This window comes from Scyliorhinus torazame, chromosome 1 (genome assembly GCF_047496885.1).
Source record: "Scyliorhinus torazame isolate Kashiwa2021f chromosome 1, sScyTor2.1, whole genome shotgun sequence".
In the NCBI taxonomy this organism is placed as follows: Eukaryota; Metazoa; Chordata; class Chondrichthyes; order Carcharhiniformes; family Scyliorhinidae; genus Scyliorhinus; species Scyliorhinus torazame.
This window is the reverse complement of record NC_092707.1, coordinates 422,308,412-422,334,798: the sequence shown is the minus strand read 5'-3', so window position 1 is coordinate 422,334,798 and position 26,387 is coordinate 422,308,412. Positions and strand designations below refer to the sequence as shown.

Sequence of the window (26,387 nt, the reverse complement as noted above, 5' to 3'; positions counted from 1 at the left end):
AGGATAACAGAGAGTGATAAAGAGCGAGACTGAGAGTGGAGCCGGGGTGATAACAGAGTGAGAAAGAGCGAGACTGAGAGCGGAGCCGGGAGGATAACAGAGAGTGAGAAAGAGCGAGACTGAGAGCGGAGCCGGGAGGATAACAGAGAGTGAGAAAGAGCGAGACTGAGAGCAGAGCCAGGAGGATAACAGAGAGTGAGAAAGAGCGAGACTGAGAGCGGAGCCGGGGTGATAACAGAGAGTGAGAAAGAGAGAGAATGAGAGCGGAGCCGGGAGGATAACAGAGAGTGAGAAAGAGCGAGACTGAGAGCGGAGCCGGGGTGATAACAGAGAGTGAGAAAGAGTGAGACTGAGAGCGGAGCCGGGAGGATAACAGAGAGTGAGAAAGAGAGAGACTGAGAGCGGAGCCGGGAGGATAACAGAGAGTGAGAAAGAGCGAGACTGAGAGCGGAGGCGGGAGGATAACAGAGAGTGAGAAAGAGCGAGACTGAGAGCGGAGCCGGGAGGATAACAGAGAGTGAGAAAGAGTGAGACTGAGAGCGGAGCCGGGGTGATAACAGAGAGTGAGAAAGAGCGAGACTGAGAGCGGTGCCGGGGTGATAACAGAGAGTGAGAAAGAGCGAGACTGAGAGCGGAGCCGGGAGGATAACAGAGAGTGAGAAAGAGCGAGACTGAGAGCGGAGCCGGGAGGATAACAGAGAGTGAGAAAGAGCGAGACTGAGAGCGGAGCCGGGAGGATAACAGAGAGTGAGAAAGAGCGAGACTGAGAGCGGAGCCGGGAGGATAACAGAGAGTGAGAAAGAGAGAGACTGAGAGCGGAGCCGGGAGGATAACAGAGAGTGAGAAAGAGCGAGACTCAGAGCGGAGCCGGGAGGATAACAGAGAGTGAGAAAGAGTGAGACTGAGAGCGGAGCCGGGGTGATAAGAGTGAGACTGAGAGAAGAGCCGGGAGGATAACAGAGAGTGAGAAAGAGAGAGACTGAGAGCGGCGCCGGGGAGATAACAGAGTGCGAAAGAGTGAGACTGAGAGCGGCGCCGGGGGGTTAACAGAGAGTGAGAAAGAGTGAGACTGAGAGCGGAGCCGGGGTGATAACAGAGAGTGAGAAAGAGCGAGACTGAGAGCGGTGCCGAGTTGATAACAGAGAGTGCGAAAGAGTGAGACTGAGAGCGGAGTCGGGAGGGCAACAGAGAGTGAGAAAGAGCGAGACTGAGAGTGGAGTCGGGAGGATAACAGAGAGTGAGAAAGAGCGAGACTGAGAGCGGAGCAGGGAGGATAACAGAGAGTGAGAAAGAGCAAGACTGAGAGCGGAGCCGGGAGGATAACAGAGAAAGAGCGAGACTGAGAGCGGAGCCGGGTGATAACAGAGAGTGAGAAAGAGCGAGACTGAGAGCGGAGCCGGGAGGATAACAGAGAAAGAGCGAGACTGAGAGCGGAGCCGGGGTGATAACAGAGAGTGAGAAAGAGCGAGGCTGAGAGCGGAGCCGGGAGGATAACAGAGAGTGAGAAAGAGCGAGACTGAGAGCTGAGCCGAGGTGATAACAGAGAGTGAGAAAGAGCGAGACTGAGAGCGGAGCCGGGAGGATAACAGAGAGTGAGAAAGAGCGAGACTGAGAGCAGAGCCGGGAGGATAACAGAGAGTGAGAAAGAGAGAGACAGAGAGCGGAGCCGGGAGCATAACAGAGAGTGAGAAAGAGCGAGACTGAGAGCGGAGCCGGGAGGATAACAGAGAGTGAGAAAGAGCGAGACTGAGAGCGGAGCCGGGGAGATAACAAAGAGTGAGAAAGAGCGAGACTGAGGGTGGAGCCGGGAGGGTAACAGAGAGTGAGAAGAGCGAGACTGAGAGCAGAGTCGGGAGGATAACAGAGAGTGAGAAAGAGAGAGACTGAGAGCGGAGCCGGGAGGGTAACAGAGAGTGAGAAAGAGTGAGACTGAGAGCGGAGCCGGGGTGATAACAGAGAGTGAGAAAGAGAGAGACTGAGAGCGGAGCAGGGAGGATAACAGAGAGTGAGAAAGAGCGAGACTGAGAGCGGAGCCGGGGAGGATAACAGAGAGTGAGAAAGAGCGAGACTGAGAGCGGAGCCGGGAGGATAACAGAGTGAGAAAGAGAGAGACTGAGAGCGGAGCCGTGAGGATAACAGAGAGTAAGAAAGAGCGAGACTGAGAGCGGTGCCGGGGAGATAACAAAGAGTGAGAAAGAGCGAGACTGAGGGTGGAGCCGGGAGGGTAACAGAGAGTGAGAAAGAGCGAGACTGAGAGCGGAGTCGGGAGGATAACAGAGAGTGAGAAAGAGAGAGACTGAGAGCGGTGCCGGGGAGATAACAGAGTGAGAAAGAGTGAGACTGAGAGTGGAGCCGGGGAGATAACAGAGAGTGAGAAAGAGAGAGACTGAGAGCGGTGCCGGGGAGATAACAGAGTGAGAAAGAGTGAGACTGAGAGTGGAGCCGGGAGGATAACAGAGAGTGAGAAAGAGCGAGAGTGAGAGCAGAGTCGGGAGGATAGCAGAGAGTGAGAAAGAGAGAGACTGAGAGCGGAGCCGGGGGGGTAACAGAGAGTGAGAAGAGCGAGACTGAGAGCAGAGTCGGGAGGATAGCAGAGACTGAGAAAGAGTGAGACTGAGAGCGGAGCCGGGAAGATAACAGAGAGTGAGAAAGAGCGAGACTGAGAGCGGTGCCGGGGAGATAACAAAGAGTGAGTAAGAGCGAGACTGAGGGTGGAGCCGGGAGGGTAACAGAGAGTGAGAAAGAGCGAGACTGAGGGTGGAGCCGGGAGGGTAACAGAGAGTGAGAAGAGCGAGACTGAGAGCAGAGCCGGGAAGATAACAGAGAGTGAGAAAGAGCGAGACTGAGAGCGGTGCCGGGGAGATAACAAAGAGTGAGTAAGAGCGAGACTGAGAGCGGAGCCGGGAGGGTAACAGAGAGTGAGAAAGAGTGAGACTGAGAGCGGAGCCGGGGTGATAACAGAGAGTGAGAAAGAGAGAGACTGAGAGCGGAGCAGGGAGGATAACAGAGAGTGAGAAAGAGCGAGACTGAGAGCGGAGCCGGGGAGGATAACAGAGAGTGAGAAAGAGCGAGACTGAGAGCGGAGCCGGGAGGATAACAGAGTGAGAAAGAGAGAGACTGAGAGCGGAGTCGGGAGGATAACAGAGAGTGAGAAAGAGAGAGACTGAGAGCGGAGCCGGGAGGGTAACAGAGAGTGAGAAAGAGCGAGACTGAGAGCAGAGTCGGGAGGATAACAGAGAGTGAGAAAGAGAGAGACTGAGAGCGGAGTCGGGAGGATAACAGAGAGTGAGAAAGAGAGAGACTGAGAGCGGAGCCGGGAGGGTAACAGAGAGTGAGAAAGAGCGAGACTGAGAGCGGAGCCGGGAGGGTAACAGAGAGTGAGAAAGAGCGAGAGTGAGAGCGGAGCCGTGAGGATATCAGAGAGTAAGAAAGAGAGAGACTGAGAGCGGAGCCGGGAGGATAACAGAGAGTGAGAAAGAGAGAGACTGAGAGCGGAGCCGTGAGGATAACAGAGAGTAAGAAAGAGCGAGACTGAGAGCGGTGCCGGGGAGATAACAAAGAGTGAGAAAGAGAGAGACTGAGAGTGGAGCCGGGGAGATAACAGAGAGTGAGAAAGAGCGAGACTGAGAGCGGAGCCGGGGGGGTAACAGAGAGTGAGAAAGAGAGAGACTGAGAGCGGAGCCGGGAAGATAACAGAGAGTGAGAAAGAGAGAGACTGAGAGCGGAGCCGGGAGGGTAACAGAGAGTGAGAAAGAGTGAGACTGAGAGCGGAGCCGGGGAGATAACAGAGAGTGAGAAAGAGCGAGACTGAGAGCGGAGCCGGGGTGATAACAGAGAGTGAGAAGGAGTGAGACTGAGAGCGGAGCCGGGGTGATAACAGAGAGTGAGAAAGAGCGAGACTGAGAGCGGAGCCGGGGTGATAACAGAGAGTGAGAAGGAGTGAGACTGAGAGCGGAGCCGGGGTGATAACAGAGAGTGAGAAAGAGCGAGACTGAGAGTGGAGCCGGGGTGATAACAGAGAGTGAGAAAGAGCGAGACTGAGAGCGGAGCCGGGAAGATAACAGAGAGTGAGAAAGAGAGAGACTGAGAGCGGAGTCGGGAGGATAACAGAGAGTGAGAAAGAGTGAGACTGAGAGCAGAGTCGGGAGGATAGCAGAGAGTGAGAAAGAGACAGACTGAGAGCGGAGCCGGGGGGATAACAGAGAGTGAGAAGAGCGAGACTGAGAGCAGAGTCGGGAGGATAGCAGAGAGTGAGAAAGAGACAGACTGAGAGCGGAGCCGGGAGGATAACAGAGAGTGAGAAAGAGAGAGACTGAGAGTGGAGCCGGGAGGATAACAGAGAGTGAGAAAGAGCGAGACTGAGAGCAGAGTCGGGAGGATAGCAGAGAGTGAGAAAGAGACAGACTGAGAGCGGAGCCGGGGGGATAACAGAGAGTGAGAAGAGCGAGACTGAGAGCAGAGTCGGGAGGATAGCAGAGACTGAGAAAGAGTGAGACTGAGAGCGGAGCCGGGAGGATAATAGAGAGTGAGAAAGAGCGAGACTGAGAGCGGAGCCGGGAGGATAACAGAGAGTGAGAAAGAGTGAGACTGAGAGCGGAGCCGGGAGGGTAACAGAGAGTGAGAAAGAGCGAGACTGAGAGTGGAGCCGGGTGGGTAACAGAGAGTGAGAAAGAGCGAGACTGAGAGCGGAGCCAGGGAGATAACAGAGAGTGAGAAAGAGTGAGACTGAGAGCGGAGCCGGGAAGATAACAGAGAGTGAGAAAGAGCGAGACTGAGAGCGGAGCCGGGGAGATAACAAAGAGTGAGAAAGAGCGAGACTGAGGGTGGAGCCGGGAGGGTAACAGAGAGTGAGAAATAGTGAGATTGAGAGCGGAGCCGGGAGGGTAACAGAGAGTGAGAAAGAGCGAGACTGAGAGCGGAGCCGGGGAGATAACAAAGAGTGAGAAAGAGCGAGACTGAGGGTGGAGCCGGGAGGGTAACAGAGAGTGAGAAAGAGCGAGACTGAGAGCGGAGCCGGGAGGGTAACAGAGAGTGAGAAAGAGTGAGACTGAGAGCGGAGCCGGGAGGATAACAGAGAGTGAGAAAGAGTGAGACTGAGAGCGGAGCCGGGGGGATAACAGAGAGTGAGAAAGAGAGAGACTGAGGGTGGAGCCGGGAGGGTAACAGAGAGTGAGAAAGAGTGAGACTGAGAGCGGAGCCGGGGTGATAACAGAGAGTGAGAAAGAGAGAGACTGAGAGCGGAGCCGGGAGGATAACAGAGAGTGAGAAAGAGCGAGAGTGAGAGCGGAGCCGTGAGGATAACAGAGAGTGAGAAAGAGCGAGACTGAGAGCAGAGCCGGGAGGGTAACAGAGAGTGAGAAAGAGAGAGACTGAGGGTGGAGCCGGGAGGGTAACAGAGAGTGAGAAAGAGTGAGACTGAGAGCGGAGCCGGGGTGATAACAGAGAGTGAGAAAGAGAGAGACTGAGAGCGGAGCCGGGGGTATAACAGAGAGTGAGAAAGAGCGAGACTGAGAGCGGAGCCGGGGGGATAACAGAGAGTGAGAAATAGCGAGACTGAGAGCGGAGCCGGGAGGATAACAGAGAGTGAGAAAGAGTGAGACTGAGAGCAGAGCATGGGGAATAACAGAGAGTGAGAAAGAGCGAGACTGAGAGTGGAGCCGGGAGGATAACAGAGAGTGAGAAAGAGTGAGACTGAGAGCAGAGCATGGGGAATAACAGAGAGTGAGAAAGAGCGAGACTGAGAGCGGAGCCGGGGTGATAACAGAGAGTGAGAAAGAGCGAGAATGAGAGCGGAGCCGGGGAGGGTAACAGAGAGTGAGAAAGAGCGAGACTGAGAGCGGAGCCGGGAGGATAACAGAGAGTGAGAAAGAGCGAGACTGAGAGCAGAGCCGGGTGGATAACAGAGAGTGAGAAAGAGTGAGACTGAGAGCAGAGCCGAGGTGATAACAGAGAGTGAGAAAGAGGGAGACTGAGAGCAGAGCCGGGGGGATAACATAGAGTGAGAAAGAGCGAGACTGAGAGCGGAGCCGGGAGGATAACAGAGAGTGAGAAAGAGCGAGACTGAGAGCGGAGCCGGGAGGATAAGAGAGTGAGAAAGAGTGAGACTAAGAGCGGGACGGGAGGATAACAGAGAGTGAGAAAGAGTGAGACTGAGAGCGGAGCCGGGAGGATAACAGAGAGTGAGAAAGAGAGAGACTGAGGGTGGAGCCGGGAGGATAACAGAGAGTGAGAAAGAGCGAGACTGAGAGCGGAGCCGGGGTGATAACAGAGAGTGAGAACGAGTGAGACTGAGAGTGGAGTCGGGAGGATAACAGAGAGTGAGAAAGAGTGAGACTGAGAGCGGAGCCGAGGGGATAACAGAGAGTGAGAAAGAGCAAGACTGAGAGCGGAGCCGGGAGGATAACAGAGAGTGAGAAAGAGCGAGACTGAGAGCGGAGCCGGGAGGATAACAGAGAGTGAGAAAGAGTGAGACTGAGAGCGGAGCCGGGAGGGTAACAGAGAGTGAGAAAGAGTGAGACTGAGAGCGGCGCCGGGAGGATAACAGAGAGTGAGAAAGAGCGAGACTGAGAGCGGAGCCGGGAGGATAACAGAGAGTGAGAAAGAGCGAGACTGAGAGCGGAGCCGGGAGGGTAACAGAGAGTGAGAAAGAGTGAGACTGAGAGCGGCGCCGGGAGGATAACAGAGAGTGAGAAAGAGTGAGACTGAGAGCGGAGCCGGGAGGATAACAGAGAGTGAGAAAGAGTGAGACTGAGAGCGGAGCCGGGAAGATAGCAGAGAGTGAGAAAGAGCGAGACTGAGAGCGGAGCCGGGAGGATAACAGAGAGTGAGAAAGAGCGAGACTGAGAGCGGAGCCGGGAGGATAACAGAGAGTGAGAAAGAGTGAGACTGAGAGCGGAGCCGGGGGGATAACAGAGAGTGAGAAAGAGAGAGACTGAGAGCGGAGCCGGGAGGGTAACAGAGAGTGAGAAAGAGAGAGACTGAGAGCGGAGCCGGGGGGATAACAGAGAGTGAGAAATAGAGAGACTGAGAGCGGAGCCGGGAGGGTAACAGAGAGTGAGAAAGAGTGAGACTGAGAGCGGAGCCGGGGGGATAACAGAGAGTGAGAAATAGAGAGACTGAGAGCGGAGCCGGGAGGGTAACAGAGAGTGAGAAAGAGTGAGACTGAGAGCGGAGCCGGGGTGATAACAGAGAGTGAGAAAGAGCGAGACTGAGAGCGGAGCCGGGAGGGTAACAGAGAGTGAGAAAGAGTGAGACTGAGAGCGGAGCCGGGGGGATAACAGAGAGTGAGAAAGAGAGAGACTGAGAGCGAAGCCGGGAGGATAACAGAGAGTGAGAAAGAGCGAGACTGAGAGCCGAGCCGGGGTGATAACAGAGAGTGAGAAAGAGCGAGACTGAGAGCGAAGCCGGGAGGATAACAGACAGTGAGAAAGAGCGAGACTGAGAGCGGAGCCGGGAGGATAACAGAGAGTGAGAAAGAGCGAGACTGAGAGCGGAGCCGGGGTGATAACAGAGAGTGAGAAAGAGAGAGACTGAGAGCGGAGCCGGGAGGATAACAGAGTGAGAAAGAGCGAGACTGAGAGCGGAGCCGTGAGGATAACAGAGAGTGAAAAAGAGCGAGACTTAGAGCGGAGCCGGGAGGATAACAGAGAGTGAGAAAGAGCGAGACTGAGAGCGGAGCCGGGGTGATAACAGAGAGTGAGAAAGAGCGAGACTGAGAGCGGAGCCGTGGTGATAACAGAGTGAGAAAGAGAGAGACTGAGAGCGGAGCCGGGAGGATAACAGAGAGTGAAAAAGAGCGAGACTTAGAGCGGAGCCGGGAGGATAACAGCGAGTGAGAAAGAGCGAGACTGAGAGCGGAGCCGGGGAGATAACAGAGAGTGAGAAAGAGTGAGACTGAGAGTGGAGCTGGGAGGATAACAGAGAGTGAGAAAGAGAGAGTCTGAGAGTGGAGCCGGGAGGATAACAGAGAGTGAGAAAGAGCGAGACTGAGAGCGGAGCCGGGAGTAGAACAGAGTGAGAAAGAGCGAGACTGAGAGCGTAACCGGGGTGATAACAGAGAGTGAGAAAGAGTGAGACTGAGAGTGGAGCTGGGGCGATAACAGAGTGACAAAGAGTGAGACTGAGAGCGGAGCCGGGAGGATAACAGAGAGTGAGAAAGAGCGAGACTGAGAGCGGAGCCGGGAGGGTAACAGAGAGTGAGAAAGAGCGAGACTGAGAGCGGAGCCGGGAGGGTAACAGAGAGTGAGAAAGAGCGAGACTGAGAGTGGAGCCAGGGAGATAACAGAGAGTGAGAAAGAGCGAGACTGAGAGCGGAGCCGGGGTGATAACAGAGAGTGAGAAAGAGCGAGACTGAGAGCGGAGCCGGGAGGGTAACAGAGAGTGAGAAAGAGTGAGACTGAGAGCGGAGCCGGGAGGATAACAGAGAGTGAGAAAGAGCGAGACTGAGAGCGGAGCCGGGAGGATAACAGAGAGTGAGAAAGAGCGAGACTGAGAGCGGAGCCGGGTTGATATCAGAGTGAGACAGAGTGAGACTGAGAGTGGAGCCGAGGTGATAACAGAGAGTGAAAAAGAGCGAGACTTATAGTGGAGCCGGGAGGATAACAGAGACTGAGAAAGAGAGAGACTGAGAGCGGAGCCGGGAGGATAACAGCGAGTGAGAAAGAGCGAGACTGAGAGTGGAGCTGGGAGGATAACAGAGAGTGAGAAAGAGAGAGACTGAGAGTGGAGCCGGGAGGATAACAGAGAGTGAGAAAGAGCGAGACTGAGAGCGGAGCCGGGGAGATAACAGAGAGTGAGAAAGAGTGAGACTGAGAGTGGAGCTGGGAGGATAACAGAGAGTGAGAAAGAGCGAGACTGAGAGTGGAGCTGGGAGGATAACAGAGAGTGAGAAAGAGCGAGACTGAGAGCGGAGCCGGGGAGATAACAGAGAGTGAGAAAGAGTGAGACTGAGAGTGGAGCTGGGAGGATAACAGAGAGTGAGAAAGAGAGAGACTGAGAGTGGAGCCGGGAGGATAACAGAGAGTGAGAAAGAGCGAGACTGAGAGCGGAGCCGGGGAGATAACAGAGAGTGAGAAAGAGAGAGACTGAGAGCGGAGCCGGGAGGATAACAGAGAGTGAGAAAGAGCGAGACTGAGAGCGGAGCCGGGGAGATAACAGAGAGTGAGAAAGAGTGAGACTGAGAGTGGAGCTGGGAGGATAACAGAGAGTGAGAAAGAGAGAGTCTGAGAGTGGAGCCGGGAGGATAACAGAGAGTGAGAAAGAGCGAGACTGAGAGCGGAGCCGGGAGTAGAACAGAGTGAGAAAGAGCGAGACTGAGAGCGTAACCGGGGTGATAACAGAGAGTGAGAAAGAGTGAGACTGAGAGTGGAGCTGGGGCGATAACAGAGTGACAAAGAGTGAGACTGAGAGCGGAGCCGGGAGGATAACAGAGAGTGAGAAAGAGCGAGACTGAGAGCGGAGCCGGGAGGGTAACAGAGAGTGAGAAAGAGCGAGACTGAGAGCGGAGCCGGGAGGGTAACAGAGAGTGAGAAAGAGCGAGACTGAGAGTGGAGCCAGGGAGATAACAGAGAGTGAGAAAGAGCGAGACTGAGAGCGGAGCCGGGGTGATAACAGAGAGTGAGAAAGAGCGAGACTGAGAGCGGAGCCGGGAGGGTAACAGAGAGTGAGAAAGAGTGAGACTGAGAGTGGAGCCGGGAGGATAACAGAGAGTGAGAAAGAGCGAGACTGAGAGCGGAGCCGGGAGGATAACAGAGAGTGAGAAAGAGCGAGACTGAGAGCGGAGCCGGGAGGATAACAGAGAGTGAGAAAGAGCGAGACTGAGAGCGGAGCCGGGTTGATATCAGAGTGAGACAGAGTGAGACTGAGAGTGGAGCCGAGGTGATAACAGAGAGTGAAAAAGAGCGAGACTTATAGTGGAGCCGGGAGGATAACAGAGACTGAGAAAGAGAGAGACTGAGAGCGGAGCCGGGAGGATAACAGCGAGTGAGAAAGAGCGAGACTGAGAGTGGAGCCGGGAGGATAACAGAGAGTGAGAAAGAGCGAGACTGAGAGCGGAGCCGGGGGGATAACAGAGAGTGAGAAAGAGCGAGACTGAGAGTGGAGCTGGGAGGATAACAGAGAGTGAGAAAGAGAGAGACTGAGAGTGGAGCCGGGAGGATAACAGAGAGTGAGAAAGAGCGAGACTGAGAGCGGAGCCGGGGAGATAACAGAGAGTGAGAAAGAGTGAGACTGAGAGTGGAGCTGGGAGGATAACAGAGAGTGAGAAAGAGAGAGACTGAGAGTGGAGCCGGGAGGATAACAGAGAGTGAGAAAGAGCGAGACTGAGAGCGGAGCCGGGGAGATAACAGAGAGTGAGAAAGAGTGAGACTGAGAGTGGAGCTGGGAGGATAACAGAGAGTGAGAAAGAGCGAGACTGAGAGCGGAGCCGGGAGTAGAACAGAGAGTGAGAAAGAGAGAGACTGAGAGTGGAGCCGGGAGGATAACAGAGAGTGAGAAAGAGTGAGACTGAGAGTGGAGCTGGGAGGGTAACAGAGAGTGAGAAAGAGCGAGACTGAGAGCGGAGCCGGGAGTAGAACAGAGTGAGAAAGAGCGAGACTGAGAGCGTAACCGGGGTGATAACAGAGAGTGAGAAAGAGTGAGACTGAGAGTGGAGCTGGGACGATATCAGAGTGACAAAGAGTGAGACTGAGAGCGGAGCCGGGAGGATAACAGAGAGTGAGAAAGAGCGAGACTGAGAGCGGAGCCGGGTTGATATCAGAGTGAGACAGAGTGAGACTGAGAGCGGAGCCGAGGTGATAACAGAGAGTGAAAAAGAGCGAGACTTATAGTGGAGCCGGGAGGATAACAGAGACTGAGAAAGAGAGAGACTGAGAGCGGAGCCGGGAGGATAACAGCGAGTGAGAAAGAGTGAGACTGAGAGCGGAGCCGGGAGGATAACAGAGAGTGAGAAAGAGCGAGACTGAGAGCGGAGCCGGGAGGGTAACAGAGAGTGAGAAAGAGTGAGACTGAGAGCGGAGCCGGGAGGATAACAGAGAGTGAGAATGAGCGAGACTGAGAGCGGAGCCGGGGAGATAACAGAGAGTGAGAAAGAGAGAGACTGAGAGTGGAGCCGGGAGGGTAACAGAGAGTGAGAAAGAGCGAGACAGAGAGCGGAGCCGGGAGTAGAACAGAGTGAGAAAGAGCGAGACTGAGAGCGTAACCGGGGTGATAACAGAGAGTGAGAAAGAGTGAGACTGAGAGTGGAGCTGGGGCGATAACAGAGTGACAAAGAGTGAGACTGAGAGCGGAGCCGGGTTGATATCAGAGTGAGACAGAGCGAGACTGAGAGTGGAGCCGAGGTGATAACAGAGAGTGAGAAAGAGCGAGGCTGAGAGCGGAGCCGGGGTGATAACAGAGAGTGAGACAGAGTGAGACTGAGAGCGGAGCCGGGAGGATGACAGAGAGTGAGAAAGAGAGAGACTGAGAGCGGAGCCGGGGTGATAACAGAGAGTGAGAAAGAGCGAGACTGAGAGCGGCGCCGGGGGGGTAACAGAGAGTGAGAAAGAGTGAGACTGAGAGCGGAGCCGGGGTGATAACAGAGACTGAGAAAGAGCGAGACTGAGAGCGGAGCCGGGGTGATAACAGAGAGTGAGAAAGAGCGAGACTGAGAGTGGAGCCGGGGGGATAACAGAGAGTGAGAAAGCGCGAGACTGAGAGCGGAGCCAGGGTGATAACAGAGAGTGAGAAAGAGCGAGACTGAGAGCGGCGCCGGGGGGGTAACAGAGAGTGAGAAAGAGCGAGACTGAGAGCGGAGCCGGGGTGATAACAGAGAATGAGAAAGAGCGAGACTGAGAGCGGAGCCGGGGGGGTAACAGAGAGTGAGAAAGAGCGAGACTGAGAGCGGAGCCGGGAGGGTAACAGAGAGTGAGAAAGAGCGAGACTGAGAGCGGAGCCGGGGTGATAACAGAGAGTGAGAAAGAGTGAGACTGAGAGCGGAGCCGGGGAGATAACAGAGAGTGAGAAAGAGTGAGACTGAGAGTGGAGCCGGGAGGGTAATAGAGAGTGAGAAAGAGTGAGACTGAAAGCGGAGCTGGGGTGATAACAGAGAGTGAGAAAGAGAGAGACTGAGAGTGGAGCCGGGGGGATATCAGAGAGTGAGAAAGAGCGAGACTGAGAGCAGAGCCGGGGTGATAACAGAGAGTGAGAAAGAGCGAGACTGAGAGCGGCGCCGGGGGGGTAACAGAGAGTGAGAAAGAGCGAGACTGAGAGCGGAGCCGGGGTGATAACAGAGAGTGAGAAAGAGTGAGACTGAGAGCGGAGCCGGGGGGTTAACAGAGAGTGAGAAAGAGTGAGACTGAGAGCGGGGCCGGGAGGATAACAGAGAGTGAGAAAGAGCGAGACTGAGAGCGGAGCCGGGGAGATAACAGAGAGTGAGAAAGAGTGAGACTGAGAGCGGAGCCGGGAGGATAACAGAGAGTGAGAAAGAGCGAGACTGAGAGCGGAGCCGGGAGGATAACAGAGAGTGAGAAAGAGCGAGACTGAGAGCGGAGCCGGGAGGATAACAGAGAGTGAGAAAGAGTGAGACTGAGAGCGGGGCCGGGAGGATAACAGAGAGTGAGAAAGAGCGAGACTGAGAGCGGAGCCGGGGAGATAACAGAGAGTGAGAAAGAGTGAGACTGAGAGCGGAGACGAATTGATAACAGAGTGTGAGAAAGAGTGAGACTGAGAGCGGGGCCGGGGTGATAACAGAGAGTGAGAAAGAGTGAGACTGAGAGCATAGCCGGGGTGATAACAGAGAGTGAGAAAGAGAGAGACTGAGAGCGGAGCCGGGGTGATAACAGAGAGTGAGAAAGAGCGAGACTGAGAGCGGAGCCGGGGTGATAACAGAGAGTGAGAAAGAGTGAGACTGAGAGCGGAGCCGGGAGGGTAACAGAGAGTGAGAAAGAGCGAGACTGAGAGTGGAGCCGGGAGGATAACAGAGAGTGAGAAAGAGCGAGACTGAGAGTGGAGCCGGGAGGATAACAGAGAGTGAGAAAGAGTGAGACTGAGAGTGGAGCCGGGAGGATAACAGAGAGGTGAGAAAGAGCGAGACTGAGAGCTGAGCCGGGAGGATAACAGAGAGTGAGAAAGAGTGAGACTGAGAGCGGAGCCGGGAGGATAACAGAGAGTGAGAAAGAGTGAGACTGAGAGCGGAGCCGGGAGGATAACAGAGAGTGAGAAAGAGTGAGACTGAGAGCGGAGCCGGGAGGATAACAGAGAGTGAGAAAGAGCGAGACTGAGAGCGGAAATGTGGTTCCAATGAAGAGCAAGAAAAAAGGGCCCTCGAGTCATTGATAATATTTCCAATTAAGTGTCTTCCAAAAGGGGTAAGTCATGGCATGAATGCTGAAAGTCATGGTGTGCTCTTCCTACTCCATGTGGGAAGCCAGAAACATTTCCAGTGCTTGGGGCAAGCATGTGTTCAGGAAGTGTCTGCAGCTGAGCTCCTGGAAGCCCAGGTTTTGGAGCTGAAGCACTGGCTGGAGACACTGTGGAGCGTCTGCGAGGCGGAGCGCATTATGGAGGGTGAACAGCCAGTGGTATTGGAACAAACGACAGAGGTGAAAAACAGGATGAGGTCCTAAACGCAGAATATAGCAATTTAGGACAAAGTTGAAATGCAGGCTCTCTGAGGTTGTGAACTCAAGATACATAATGGGGATAGGGTGGAAGTGAGGGCTTAAATGGGTCGGTGTAGACTCGATGGGCCGAATGGCCTCCTTCTGCACTGTATGTTCTATTACTGCCAGTGCCGCGTGCTAGTCAGAGTAGAAATAGCAGGATGTATCGGATAAATACATGGCTGAAGAGATGGTGTGAGGGGGAGGGTTTCACATTCCTGGGGCATTGGAGCCGGTTCTGGGGGAGGTGGGAACTGTACAAACTGGATGGGTTACACCTGGGCAGCTGTGACTGATGTCCTCGGGGGAGTATTTGCTGGAGTGGTTGGGAAGGGTTTGAACTAATATGGCAGGGGAATGGGAACCTATTCAGAGGAGTCAGAGGTGGACGAAACAAGGCCAAAAACAAAAGACAGGTAGGGGAATAAGACAAGTGATCAGAAGATAAACCAAGAGCCAGATTCAAGCAGGGCCACAGTGAAAAGTATTGGGAGCTTGACTATTAATGTTAAAAAGACAAACTTACAGGCTTTGTGCCTTAACACGCGGAGCATTCGCAACAAACCGATGAACTAATCGCGCTAGACGACGGGTATGATCCAGTCAGGATTACAGAGACATGGCTGCAGGGTGACCAGGGATGGGAACTGAATGTCCCAGGGGTGTTCAGTATTTAGGAAGGACAGACAAAAAGGAAAAGGTGGTGGTGTGGCACTTCTGCTTCAAGAGGAAATTAACACAATAGTGAGAAAGGATATTAGCTCCGACATTGTGGAATCTGTATGGGGAGAGCTGAGAAATACCAAGGAGCAAAAAACATTAGCGGGGGTTATATAGACCCCCAAACTGCAGTGTTGATGTTGGGAATGGCATTAAACAAGAAATTAGAGACGCATGTGATAAAAGAACATCTGTAATTATGGGTGAGTTTAATCTGCATATAGATTGGGCCAATCAGTTATCCACAATATCATAGAGAAGGGATTCCTGGAGTGTATACGGGATGTTTTCTGAACCAATACATTGAGGAACCAACTAGAGAACAGGCCATTCGAGACTGGGTACTGTGTAATGAGAAGGGAATCATTGGCAATCTAGTTGTGCGAGACCCCTTGGGGATGAGTGACCATAACATGATAGAATTTCTAATCAAGATGGAGAGTGAAGTAGTTGATTCGGAGACGAGGGTCCTGAATCTTAAGAAAGGAAACTGCAATGAAATAAGTCGTGAGTTGACTCTGCTCGATTGGGGCATGTTACTTAAAGGGATGACAGTGGATGGGCACAGTAAGAAGTCTTACAACACCAGGTTAAAGTCCAACAGGTTTGTTTCAAATCACTAGCTTTTGGAGCACTGCTCCTTCCTCAGGTGAATGAAGAGGTATGTGACATGCCTCTTCGTTCATCTGAGGAAGGAGCAGTGCTCCGAAAGCTAGCAATTTGAAACAAACCTGTTGGACTTTAATCTGGTGTTGTAAGACTTCTTACTGTGCTCACCCCAGTCCAACGCCGGCAACTCCACATTGTGGATAGGCAAGTTTAGGAGCAGTTTAGAATTCAGCAAAGAAGGACCAAGGGATTGATTAAGAAGGGGAAAATAGAGTACCAGAGTAAGCTTGCAGGGAACATAAAAACTGACTGTACGAGTTTCTATAGATACGTGAAGAGAAAAAGATTGGTGAAGACAAATGTAGGTCCCTTACAGTCAGAAACAGGGGAATATATAATGGGGAACAAAGAAATGGCTGACCAAATACATACTTTGGTTCTGTCTTCAAAAAGGAGGACACAAATAAGGTACAAGAAATGTTGGAGAATGTAGGGTTTAATGAGAGGGGGAAACTGACATAAATCAGTATGAGAGAAATGGTGTTGGGGAAATTGATGGGACTGGAGGCTGATAAATCCCCAGGCCTGAGAATCTGCATCCCAGAGAACTTAAGGAAGTGGCTCTAGAAATAGTGGATGCATTGGTGGTCATCTTCCAGGATTCTATAGAATGTGGAGCAGTTCCTGCAGATTGCAGGGTAGCTAATGTAACTCCACTATTTAAAAAGGGAGGTCGAGAGAAAGCAGGGAAGTATAGACCAGTCAGCCTGACGTCAGTAGTAGGGAAAATTCTATAATCCATTATCAAAGATTTTATCGCAGGTCACTTGGAAAACAGTGGCAGGATCGGACAGAGTCAGCATGGATTTACAAAGGGGAAAGCATGCTTAATAATAATCGCTTATTGTCACAAGTAGGCTTCAGTGAAGTTACTGTGAAGAGCCCCTAGTCACCACATTGCAGCGCCTGTTTGGGGAGGCCGTTACGGGAATTGAACCCGTGCTGCTGGCATTGTTCGGCACTACACGCCAGCTGTTTAGCCCATTGTGCTAAACCAGCCCCTTGACAAATCTACTGCAATTCTCTGAGGATGTAACTAGGAGAGGTGATGAGGGGGAGCCAGTGGATGTGGTATATTTGGACTCTCAGAAGGCTTTTGACAAAGTCCCGCATAAGAGACTAGTGTGTAAAATTAAAGCGCGTGGGATTAGGGGAAGTGTATTGTGATGGAGAGAAAACTGGTTGGCAGATGAGGACCTGAATCTTCTGCGGTAATCTCCTGCAAACAGATATATCGCTTCGGATACTGTTGGTGGGGGGGGCAAGATTTAGAGGAGATGTACGAGGCAAGTTTTTTTACACAGAGGGTAGTGGGTGCCTGGAACTCGCTGCCGGAGGAGGTGGTGGAAGCAGGGACGATAGTGACGTTTAAGAGGCATCTTGACAAATACATGACTAGGATGGGAATAGAGGGATACGGACCCAGGAAGTGTAGAAGATTGTAGTTTAGTCGGGCAGCATGGTCGGCGCAGGCTTGGAGGGCCGAAGGGCCTGTTCCTGTGCTGTACTTTTTTTTGTTCTTTGTTTGTTCTATGTAATAATAGTCAGGGATTTCAACTTCCCCAATATTAACTGGCATAGTTAAGTATTTAAAGATTTTAAATGCACCCAGGAGAGTTTTTATGCCAATACGTAGCAAGTCCTATAAGGGAAGGGGCGGTGTTGGATCTAGTTTTAGGGAATGATGCCGGGAAAGTGATAAAGCTTTCAGTGGGGGAGCATTTTGGAAACAGTGACCATAACTCAGTAAGATTTAAGATAGCTCTGGAAAGGGACAAAGATGGACCGGAAATAAAGGTTCTGAATTGGGGGAGGGTCAATTTTAATAAAATAAGACAGGATCTGTTCAAAGTGGACTGGGAGCAGCTCCTTGTGGGAAAATCTACATCAGCACAGTGGGATTCATTCAGAAAGGAAAATAGAGAGAGCACAGGGCCAACATATCCCCGTGATAGTGAACGGTGGGAGCAATAAGTCCAGAGAACCCTGGATGTTAAGGGATATCTAGAATTGGATAAGGAAAAAACGTGAGGCTTATGGCAGATACCAAGGGCTGAAAACAGCGGAAGCCCCAGAAGAATATAGAGAGTCCAGGGGGTTACTTAGGAAAGAAATTAGGAGAACGAAGAGGGACATGATAAAGCACTGGCAGGTAAAATAAAGGAAAATACAAAGGTGTTTTATTAAGAGTTAAGGATGACCAGGGTAAGAGTGGGGCCCATTAGGGACCAACATGGCAATTTGTGTGTGGAACAGGGAGCTATTGGTGAGGTTATTAAAGAGAACTTTGCATCTATGTTCACTGAGGAGAACAAAGAACAATTCAGCACAGGAACAGGCCCTTCGGCCCTCCAAATCTATACCGGTCATGATACCAACCTTGGCCAAAACCCTCAGCACTTCCTTGTGCCGTATCCCTCTATACCCGTCTTATCCATGTGTTTGTCAAGATGCCTTTTGAACGCCGTCAATGTATCTGTTTTCACAACCTCCCCTGGCAACGCATTCCAGGCACTCACCACCCTCTGCGTAAAAAACCTTTAAAACTCCTCTAAACTTTGCCCCACGGACCTTAAACCTATGCCCCCTGGTGACTGACCCTCCACCCTGGGAAAGAGTGCCTGCCCATCCACTCTATCCATGCCCCTCAGAATCTTGTCGACCTCTATCAGGTCCCCCCTCAACCTCCGTCTTTCTAAAGAAAACAGTCGGAGTCTATTCAGCCTCTCCACATAGCTAACACCCTCCAGACCAGTCAACATACTGGTAAACCTCCTCTGTACCCTCGCCAAAGTCTCCAAAACCTTCTGGTAGCCATGATGTGGAGATACCGGCGTTGGATTGGGGTGAGCACAACACCGGGTTAAAGTCCAACAGGTTTGTTTCGATGTCACTAGCTTTCGGAGCGCTGCTCCTTCCTCAGGTGAATGAAGAGGTATGTTCCAGAAACATATATATAGACAGATTCAAAGATGCAAGACAATGCTTGGAATGCGAGTCCACAGTCCAAAGATGTGCAGGTTAGGTGGATTGGCCATGATAAATTGCCCTTAGTGTCCAAAATTGCCCTTGGTGTTGGGTGAAGGTGTTGAGTTTGGGTAGGGTGCTCTTTCCAAGAGCCGGTGCAGACTCAATGGGCCGAATGGCCTCCTTCTGCACTGTAAATTCAATGATAATCTATGATTAATCTAGGACAAAGGTTTGGCACAACATCGTGGGCTGAAGGGCCTGTTCTGTGCTGTATTTTTCTATGTTCTAAGTCTCCAGCCTATCTATGTCCTGCTGTCTCTTCTGACAATCCTCAACACTATCGGCCACTCCACCAACCTTGGTGTCATCGCAAACTTACTAATCAGACCAGCTATATTTCGTTTATGTACACCACAAACAACAGAGGCCCCAGCACCGATCCCTGTGGAACACCACTAGTCACAACCTTCCATTCAGAAAAACACCCTTCCACTGCTACCTTTGCCTTCTGTGACCGAGCCTGTTCTGTATCCATTTTACCACCTCACCTCCGATCCCGTGTGACTTCACCTTTTGTACCAGTCTGCCATGAAGCACCTTGTCAAAGGCCATCCACCCCCATCCCCTCATCAATCATCTTTGTCACCTCCTCAAAAAACTCAATCAAGTTAGTGAGGCTCGACCTCCCCTTCACAAGACCATGCTGTCTATCGCTAATGAGTCATTTGTTTCCAAATGGGTATAAATCCTGTTCCTGAGAATTTTCTCCAATAATTTACCGACTACCGACGTGAGGCTCACCGGCCGATAGTTTCCAGGATTATCCCTGTTACTTTTCTTAAACAGCGGTGTCACATTAGCTATTCGCCAGTCCTCTGGCATCTCACTGTAGCCAATGAGGATACAAAGATGTCAGTTAAGGCCCCAACAATTTCCTTCCTTGCTTCCCTCAGTATTCTGGGGTAAATCCCATCCGGCCCAGGAGATTTATCTACCTTCATATCTTTTAAAATACCCAATACCATCTCCTTTTCGATGTTAACATGACCCAGACTGTCCACACACCCTCCCCAAGAATCATCTTCCACAAACTCCTATTTTTTGGTGAACACTGATGCAAAATATTCATTTAGTACTTGCCCATTTCCTCTGGCTCAACACATAGATTGCCCCCACTGTCCTGAAGTGGTCCAATCCTTTTCCTGACCACCCCCTTGCTTTTTTACTTGTGAATAAAAAGCTTTGGATTCACCTTAATCCTACTTACCAAGGACTTTACATGACCACACTGAGCCCTCCTAATTTCCCGCTTCAGTACCTTCCCACTTTCTTTGTTCTCCTCAAGGGTTTCGACTGTCCCCACCCTTCTAGACCATACAAAGTCTCCTTTTTCTTTTTGACGAGGTTGACAATATCCCTCATTATCCAAAGCTCCCTAAACTTCCCAGACTTATCCTTCGTTCTCTCAGGGACGTGACTTTCCTGAATCCTAATCAACTGTCGCTTGAAAGACTCCCAAATGTCCGATGTTGATTTATTATCCAACAGCCGGACCCAATCCAAATTCTTCAATCCCTGTCTAATGTTATCGAAGGCTGATGCAGGTGTAGAAATCAGGGAGACGCATTGTGATTTAACATTGAGGAGGAATTAACAGTTTTAACGGGGCTCAAAGTGGATAAGCCCCCAGGCCCAGATGAGATGTATCCCAGGTTGCTGTGGGAGACAAGGGTGGAGATTGCAGCGGCTCTGTCAAAAATCTTCTCTGGCCACAGGACAGGTGCCAGAGGTCTGTAGGACAGTTCATGTGAGGCCATTATTCAAGAAAGGAAGTAGTTATGAACTAGGAAATTACCAGTAACGTCACTGGTAAGGAAACTACTGGAAAACATTCTGAGGGACTGAATTAATCTCCACATGGAGCAGCAAGGATTAATCACGGACAGTCAGCATGGTTTAGTCAAAGGGAGATCATGTTTTAGAAATTGATTAAATTTTTTGAGGAGGTGACTCGGTGTGTAGATCAGGGTAGTGCGGTTGATGTAGTCTACATGGACTTTAGTAAGGCTTTTGACAAAGTGCCACACGGGAGGCTGATGAAGAAGGTAAGAGCCCATGGGATCCAGGGAAATTTGTCGAACTGGATCCAAACCTGGCTCAGTGGTAGGAGGCAGAGTGTGATGATTGAAGGTTGATTTTGTGACTGGAAATCTGTGTCCAGTGATGTTCCACAGGGATCGGTGCTGGGTCCCTTGTTGTTTGTAGTATATGTTGATGATTTGGATGATCTCCAAATTTGCAGATGGTACAAAGTTGGGTGGGAGGGTGAGCTGTGAGGAGGATACAGAGATGCAGCAGGGGGATTTGGACAGGCTGAGTGAGTGGGCACATGCATGGCAGATGCAGTATAACGTGGATAAATGTGAGGTTATCCGCTTCAGTCGCAAAAATAGTAAGGGAATTATGATTTGAGTGGGTGTAAATTGAGAGAGGCGGATACTCAGCGAGACCTTGGTGTCCTCGTGCATCAGTCGCTGAAGGTAAGCACGCAGGTACAGCAGGCGGTAAAGAAGGCTAATGGTATGTTGGCCTTCATTGCGAGAGGATTTGAGTGCAGGAATAGAGATGTTTCACTGCAATTGTATTGGGCATTGGTGAGACCACACCTGGAGTATTGTGAGCAGTTTCTAAGGAAGGAATGAAAATGAAAATCTCTTATTGTCACAATTAGCTTCAAATGAAGTTACTGTGAAAAGCCCCTAGTCGCCACATTCCGGCGCCTGTTCGGGGAGGCTGGTACGGGAATTGAACCGTGCTGCTGGCCTGCCTTGGTCTGTTCTTGCTATGGAGGGAGAGCAGCGAAGGTTTACCAGGCTGAATCCTGGATGGTGGGACTGTCCTATGAGGAAAGACTAAGTGGGTTCGGATTGTATTCATTGGAGTTTAGAAGAGTGAGAGGGTATCTCATAGAAACTTACAAAATTCTAACAGGATTAGACAGGGTAGATTCAGAAAGAATGTTCCTGATGGTGGGGGAGTCCAGAACTAGGGGTCAGAGTTTGAGGGTCACGGGTAAACCTTTTAGGACTGAGGTGAGGGGAATTTTCTTCACCCAGAGAGTGGTGAATCTGTGGAATTCACTCCCACAGAAAGGAGTTGAGTCCAAAATGCTGTGTAATTACAAGAAGGAATTAGATTTTGTCCTGGGGCTAAAGGGATCGAGGGATATGGGGGGGGGAGGCGGGATCAGGGTATTGAACTTGATGATCAGCCGTGATCATAATGAATGGGGGAGCAGGCTCGAAGGGCCGAATGGCCTCCTCCTGCTCCTGTTTTCTATGTTTCGATGTGAATGTGGGAGGTTTGATAAGTAAGTTCACAGATGACACAGAAAGTGGTGGTGTAGGAATAAACAGGCCTTTTTCCAGCTGGCAGGCAGTGACTAGTGGGGTATCGCAGGGATCGGTGCTGGGACCCAGCTCTTCACAATATATAGAATTTACAGTGCAGAAGGAGGCCATTCGGCCCATCAGGTCTGCACCGGCTCTTGGAAAGAGCACCCTACCCAGGGTCAACACCTCCACCCCATCCCCATAACCCAGTAACCCCACCCAACACTAATCCACCTAACCTGCGCATCTTTGGACTGTGGGAGGAAACCGGAGCACCCGGAGGAAACCCACGCACACACGGGGAGAAGGTGCAGACTCCGCACAGACAGTGACCCAAGCCGGGAATCGAACCTGGGACCCTGGCGCTGTAAAGCAACTGTGCTAACCACTGTGCTACTGTGATGCCCATCATGAGGGGTGATCTCGTAGAAACCTCTAAAATTCTAACAGGACTGGACAGGGTAGATGCATGCAGTTCCAAGTTAGTCACTGAGTTAGTTTTGGAGCGAGTTAATAAAAAAATAGGAAGTAATTATCTAGAGAGGCTGCAATTCAGATACATTCACATCATTGCCACTTGTTAGTGAAGTTAATGATTGTTTCATTTTACAGAGCTAACTAATTGGTGGTATCAGAAATTGTTAATTCTAGTAATCTGGTGGTTAGTGATGTTAGAAATCCTTCCAGTGATTATCCTGCAAAATTACTGAGAGCTTAAATAGCAGAATGGAAAACATTAATCAGTAGTTACAATGCGATTAACCAGTAGTTACAATGCGGTTAATCAGTAGTTACAATGTGGTTACAAGTTATCAAGGTGATAGTTACCTGTGCTCGTGTTAACTCTTCGTTCAATGGAACGGTGCGATGGGTTTTGTGATCTTGACTATTGCACAGGCTGCAGAAAGCGACTCTTTCTGTTTGACAGTAGAACTGCAGATTCTGATGCTGTGCCAAGCAAAGTGTCCTGAGATCGGGATCAGGATCTGACCCGGGATTGCGATTGGTTCCCACTTGCTGCACGGCCTCAGTAATCTGGTCCAGGCAGATGTTTTTGGAAAGCGGTGGTCTCCTGGGGAAGGTTCGCCTGCATTGAGGGCAGTTTAAGGTGCCAGCCGGTCCGTCCCAGTACTTTGTGATACACTCATGACAGAAGCTGTGGCCGCACTCTGTTGTGACTGGGCAGCGGAATGTCTCCAGGCAAATGCCGCACTGAGTGAGAGAACTGATACTGACAAAGGTCTCCATGTTCACCCTGCCACCCTCACCCACTGATCCCCACCCTCCGAGCCTCACCCTGCCACCCTCACCCACTGACCCCCACCCTCTGAGCCTCACCCTGCCACTTTCACCCACTGACCCCCACCCTTTGAGCCTCACCCTGCCACTCTCACCCACTGACCCCCACCCTCCGACCCTCACCCTCCGACCCCCACCCTGCCACTCTCACCCACTGATCCCCACCCTCTGACCCTCACCCTCCGACCCTCACCCTCCGACCCTCACCCACTGACCCTCCCCCTCCGACCCTCACCTATTAACTTATGGGGGATTGCTGATCACCTTTATCTGTCATTCATTCCCCCAACTCTATGTCACTCTCTCTCTCTCTCCCCACCTCTTTTCCGGTCTCTCTCTCTTTTCTTGTCTGACTGTGTGTCTCTCTATTCCCCTCTCTCTCTCTCTCGCTCTATCTCTATCCCCCTCTCTCTAGCTCTCTCTATCCCCCTCTCTCTCTCTCTCTGTCTCTCTCTCTCTATCTCTATCCCCCTCTCTCTATCTCTCTCTCCCCCCTCTCTCTCTCTCTCTCTCTCTCTATCCCCCCTCTCTCTGTCTCTCTATCTATCTATCCCCCCTCTGTCTCTATTCCTATCTCTCTCTCTCTATCCCCCTCTCTCTCGCTCTCTATTCCTCTTTCTCTATCCCCCCTCTCTCTCTCTCTCTATTCCTCTCTCTATCCCACGCCCCCCTCTCTCTCTCTCTCACTCTCTCTATCCCTCTCTCTATTCCCCCTCTCTCTCTCTATCTCTCTATTCCCCCCTCGCTATCTCTATTACCCCCCCCCCCCCCCCCCTCTCTCTCTCTCTCTCACTCTCTCTATTTCTCTCTCTGTCTCCGCAGCCGCCGCCTGAGCGAAATCGAAAGTAAAATAGAAACTGACCGGAAATAACAACTCTCGTATTAAACATCACTAACTGGTAACTAACAGTAACCAGCGAGGAAGCAGCGAGTACACAGTAACCAGCGAGTAACCAGCGAGCAGACACTAACCAGCGAGGCAGCCTCTCCAGTGACAGACTGAGCTGAGGTTGGGATTTTGCAGCTACTTTATTGAGTCTCTGCTACATTTCTATAATATAGAGATGGAGTTTGGATCAGGCCGTGCGGGAATCAGCTCCTTCTGGAATGGCAGAGAGAGAGGGCGACAGACACAGGGACAGGGAGACAGGGACAGCGAGACAGACACAGGCACACACAGACAGACACAGAGACACACATACAGACAGGGACAGAGACGGGGAGAGACAGACAGACACATATAGAGACAGGGGGACAGGCAGACGGACACAGAGACACAGAGATAAACACAGGGATACATAGAGACAGACAGACATAGGAAGACACAGGCAGACACGGAGACACAGACAGGCACAGGGAGACACACACAGACAGGGAGACACAGACAGACACACACAGACAGACATATGAAGACACAGGCAGACATAGAGAGACACAGACAGACACGGAGGCACAGGGAGACAGACAGGGAGACACAGACAGACAGGGAGACACAGACAGACAGGGAGACACAGACAGACACGGAGACACAGGCAGACACACACAGGGAGACACAGACAGACACGGAGACACAGGCAGACACACACAGGGAGACACAGACAGACACGGAGACACAGGCAGACACACACAGGGAGACACAGGCAGACACGGAGACACAGGCAGACACACACAAACAGACACAGACAGAGGTGGAGACACAGGCAGAGACAGACAGACAGGGAGACACAGGCAGACAGGGAGACACAGGCAGACAGGGAGACACAGGCAGACAGACAGACACAGGCAGAGATAGACAGACACATTGGGAATCTCAATGCAGCATCTCCGGACTCACCGCCTCCCCCAGTTCAGAAATGCACCCGGCTCCTCGGTACCTGCAGGGGGAAATGTCCAATTTAACAGCAGAGAATTGTGTGTGTGTGTGGGGGGGGGGGGGGGGGGTCACTATCAAGGTTAATAATCGGGGTAATCATCAGCTGGATAATAATCAGGGAGTAATAATTGGTGGGGTAATAATCGGGGGGGGGGGTAAATAATAATATTAAAAGAAACATTGAATGTGCCACAGAGCGAGTGTACACCCTGAGGAAAATACTCCACCAAAAAACAGCCACAGACAAGGGAAGAGGTCAGGGACAGCATTCACCAGAAAGAAAATGCAAATCCGGACACATGGGAGAGATACAGAGAGCAGCAAAGGGTCACCTTCTGAAAGAACACCCGCTGGGGACACAAAATCAATAAATATAAAGGTGAGAATTCTGTAAAGGGAAAGCGTGGAGAGCAATGTGGTACCACAAGCTGAGAAATGGAGATATTGTCAGTGATAATGGGGTAATGGCAGACAGAGGATCAGATCATTTACAGTGTAGAAAGACAAGCCATTCGGCCCATCCGGCCCTTGGAAAGAACACCCTACTTAAGCCCCACGCCTCCACCCCACCCCACCCCCACCCCATCCCCAGCCCCACGCCTCCACCCCATCCCCACCCCCACCCCCACCCCATCCCCATCCTCACGCCTCCACCCCACCCCATCCCCACGTCTCCACCCCACCCCCACCCCATCCCATCCCCATCCCCACCACATCCCCACGCCTCCACCCCACCCCCACCCCACCCCCACCCCACCCCCATGCCTCCACCCCACCCCCACCCCACCCCCACCCCACCCCCACGCCTCCACCCCACCCCCACCCCACCCCTCAGCCCCATCCCCACCCCATCCCCACACCTCCACCCCACCCCCACCCCATCCCATCCCCACCCCTACCTCATCCCCACGCCTCCACCCCACCCCCACCCCACCCCACCCCACCCCCACGCCTCCACCCCACCCCCACCCCACCCCTCAGCCCCATCCCCACCCCATCCCCACACCTCCACCCCACCCCCACCCCACCCCACCCCCACCCCCACCCCACCCCTCAGCCCCATCCCCACACCTCCACCCCACCCCACCCCCACCCCACCCCCACCCCCACCCCACCCCTCAGCCCCATCCCCACCCCATCCCCACACCTCCACCCCACCCCCACCCCATCCCATCCCCACCCCCACCTCACCCCCACGCCTCCACCCCACCCCCACCCCACCCCCACCCCCACCCCACCCCTCAGCCCCATCCCCACCCCATCCCCACACCTCCACCCCACCCCCACCCCCACGCCTCCACCCCACCCCTCAGCCCCATCCCCACACCTCCACCCCACCCCCACCCCATCCCATCCCCACCCCCACCTCACCCCCACGCCTCCACCCCACCCCCACCCCATCCCCACGCCTCCACCCCACCCCCACCCCATCCCATCCCCACCCCCACCTCATCCCCACGCCTCCACCCCACCCCCACCCCATCCCCACCCCCACCCCACCCCCACCCCATCCCCACGCCTCCACCCCACCCCCACCCCACCCCCACCCCATCCCCACACCTCCACCCCACCCCCACCCCACCCCCACGCCTCCACCCCACCCCACCCCCACCCCACCCCCACCCCATCCCCACACCTCCAACCCATCCCCACCCCAACCCCACGCCTCCACCCCATCCCCACCCCCACCCCATCCCCATGCCCCCCCACCCCATCCCCATAGAAAATTAACATAATTTGAGCAATTACTTTGCCTCAATATTTACATGTGATAAGGAGGATACCTAGGGCAGCACGATGGCGCAGTGGTTAGCACTGCTGCGTCAC

General features: G+C 52.5%; 2 protein-coding genes across 4 annotated transcripts in view; both read right to left on the bottom strand.

Annotated features, from left to right (window-relative positions):
* Positions 1 to 22,651, bottom strand: part of LOC140428727 (tripartite motif-containing protein 16-like) — a 91,018-nt gene extending 68,367 nt beyond the window's left edge. For all 3 annotated transcript variants that reach the window (XM_072515451.1, XM_072515455.1, XM_072515456.1), the window contains exon 1: positions 22,217 to 22,651. In XM_072515451.1, the coding sequence (XP_072371552.1) occupies positions 22,217 to 22,636 (420 nt within the window). In that variant the 5' untranslated portion in view covers positions 22,637 to 22,651. The remainder of the gene's footprint in view (positions 1 to 22,216) is intronic.
* Positions 22,652 to 23,697: 1,046 nt separating this feature from the next.
* The window catches only part of LOC140428753 (E3 ubiquitin/ISG15 ligase TRIM25-like), a 481,100-nt gene continuing 478,410 nt past the window's right edge, over positions 23,698 to 26,387 (bottom strand). Inside the window, exon 9 of the mRNA XM_072515463.1 lies at positions 23,698 to 24,561. Within this exon, the coding sequence (XP_072371564.1) occupies positions 24,535 to 24,561 (27 nt within the window). The 3' untranslated portion in view covers positions 23,698 to 24,534. The remainder of the gene's footprint in view (positions 24,562 to 26,387) is intronic.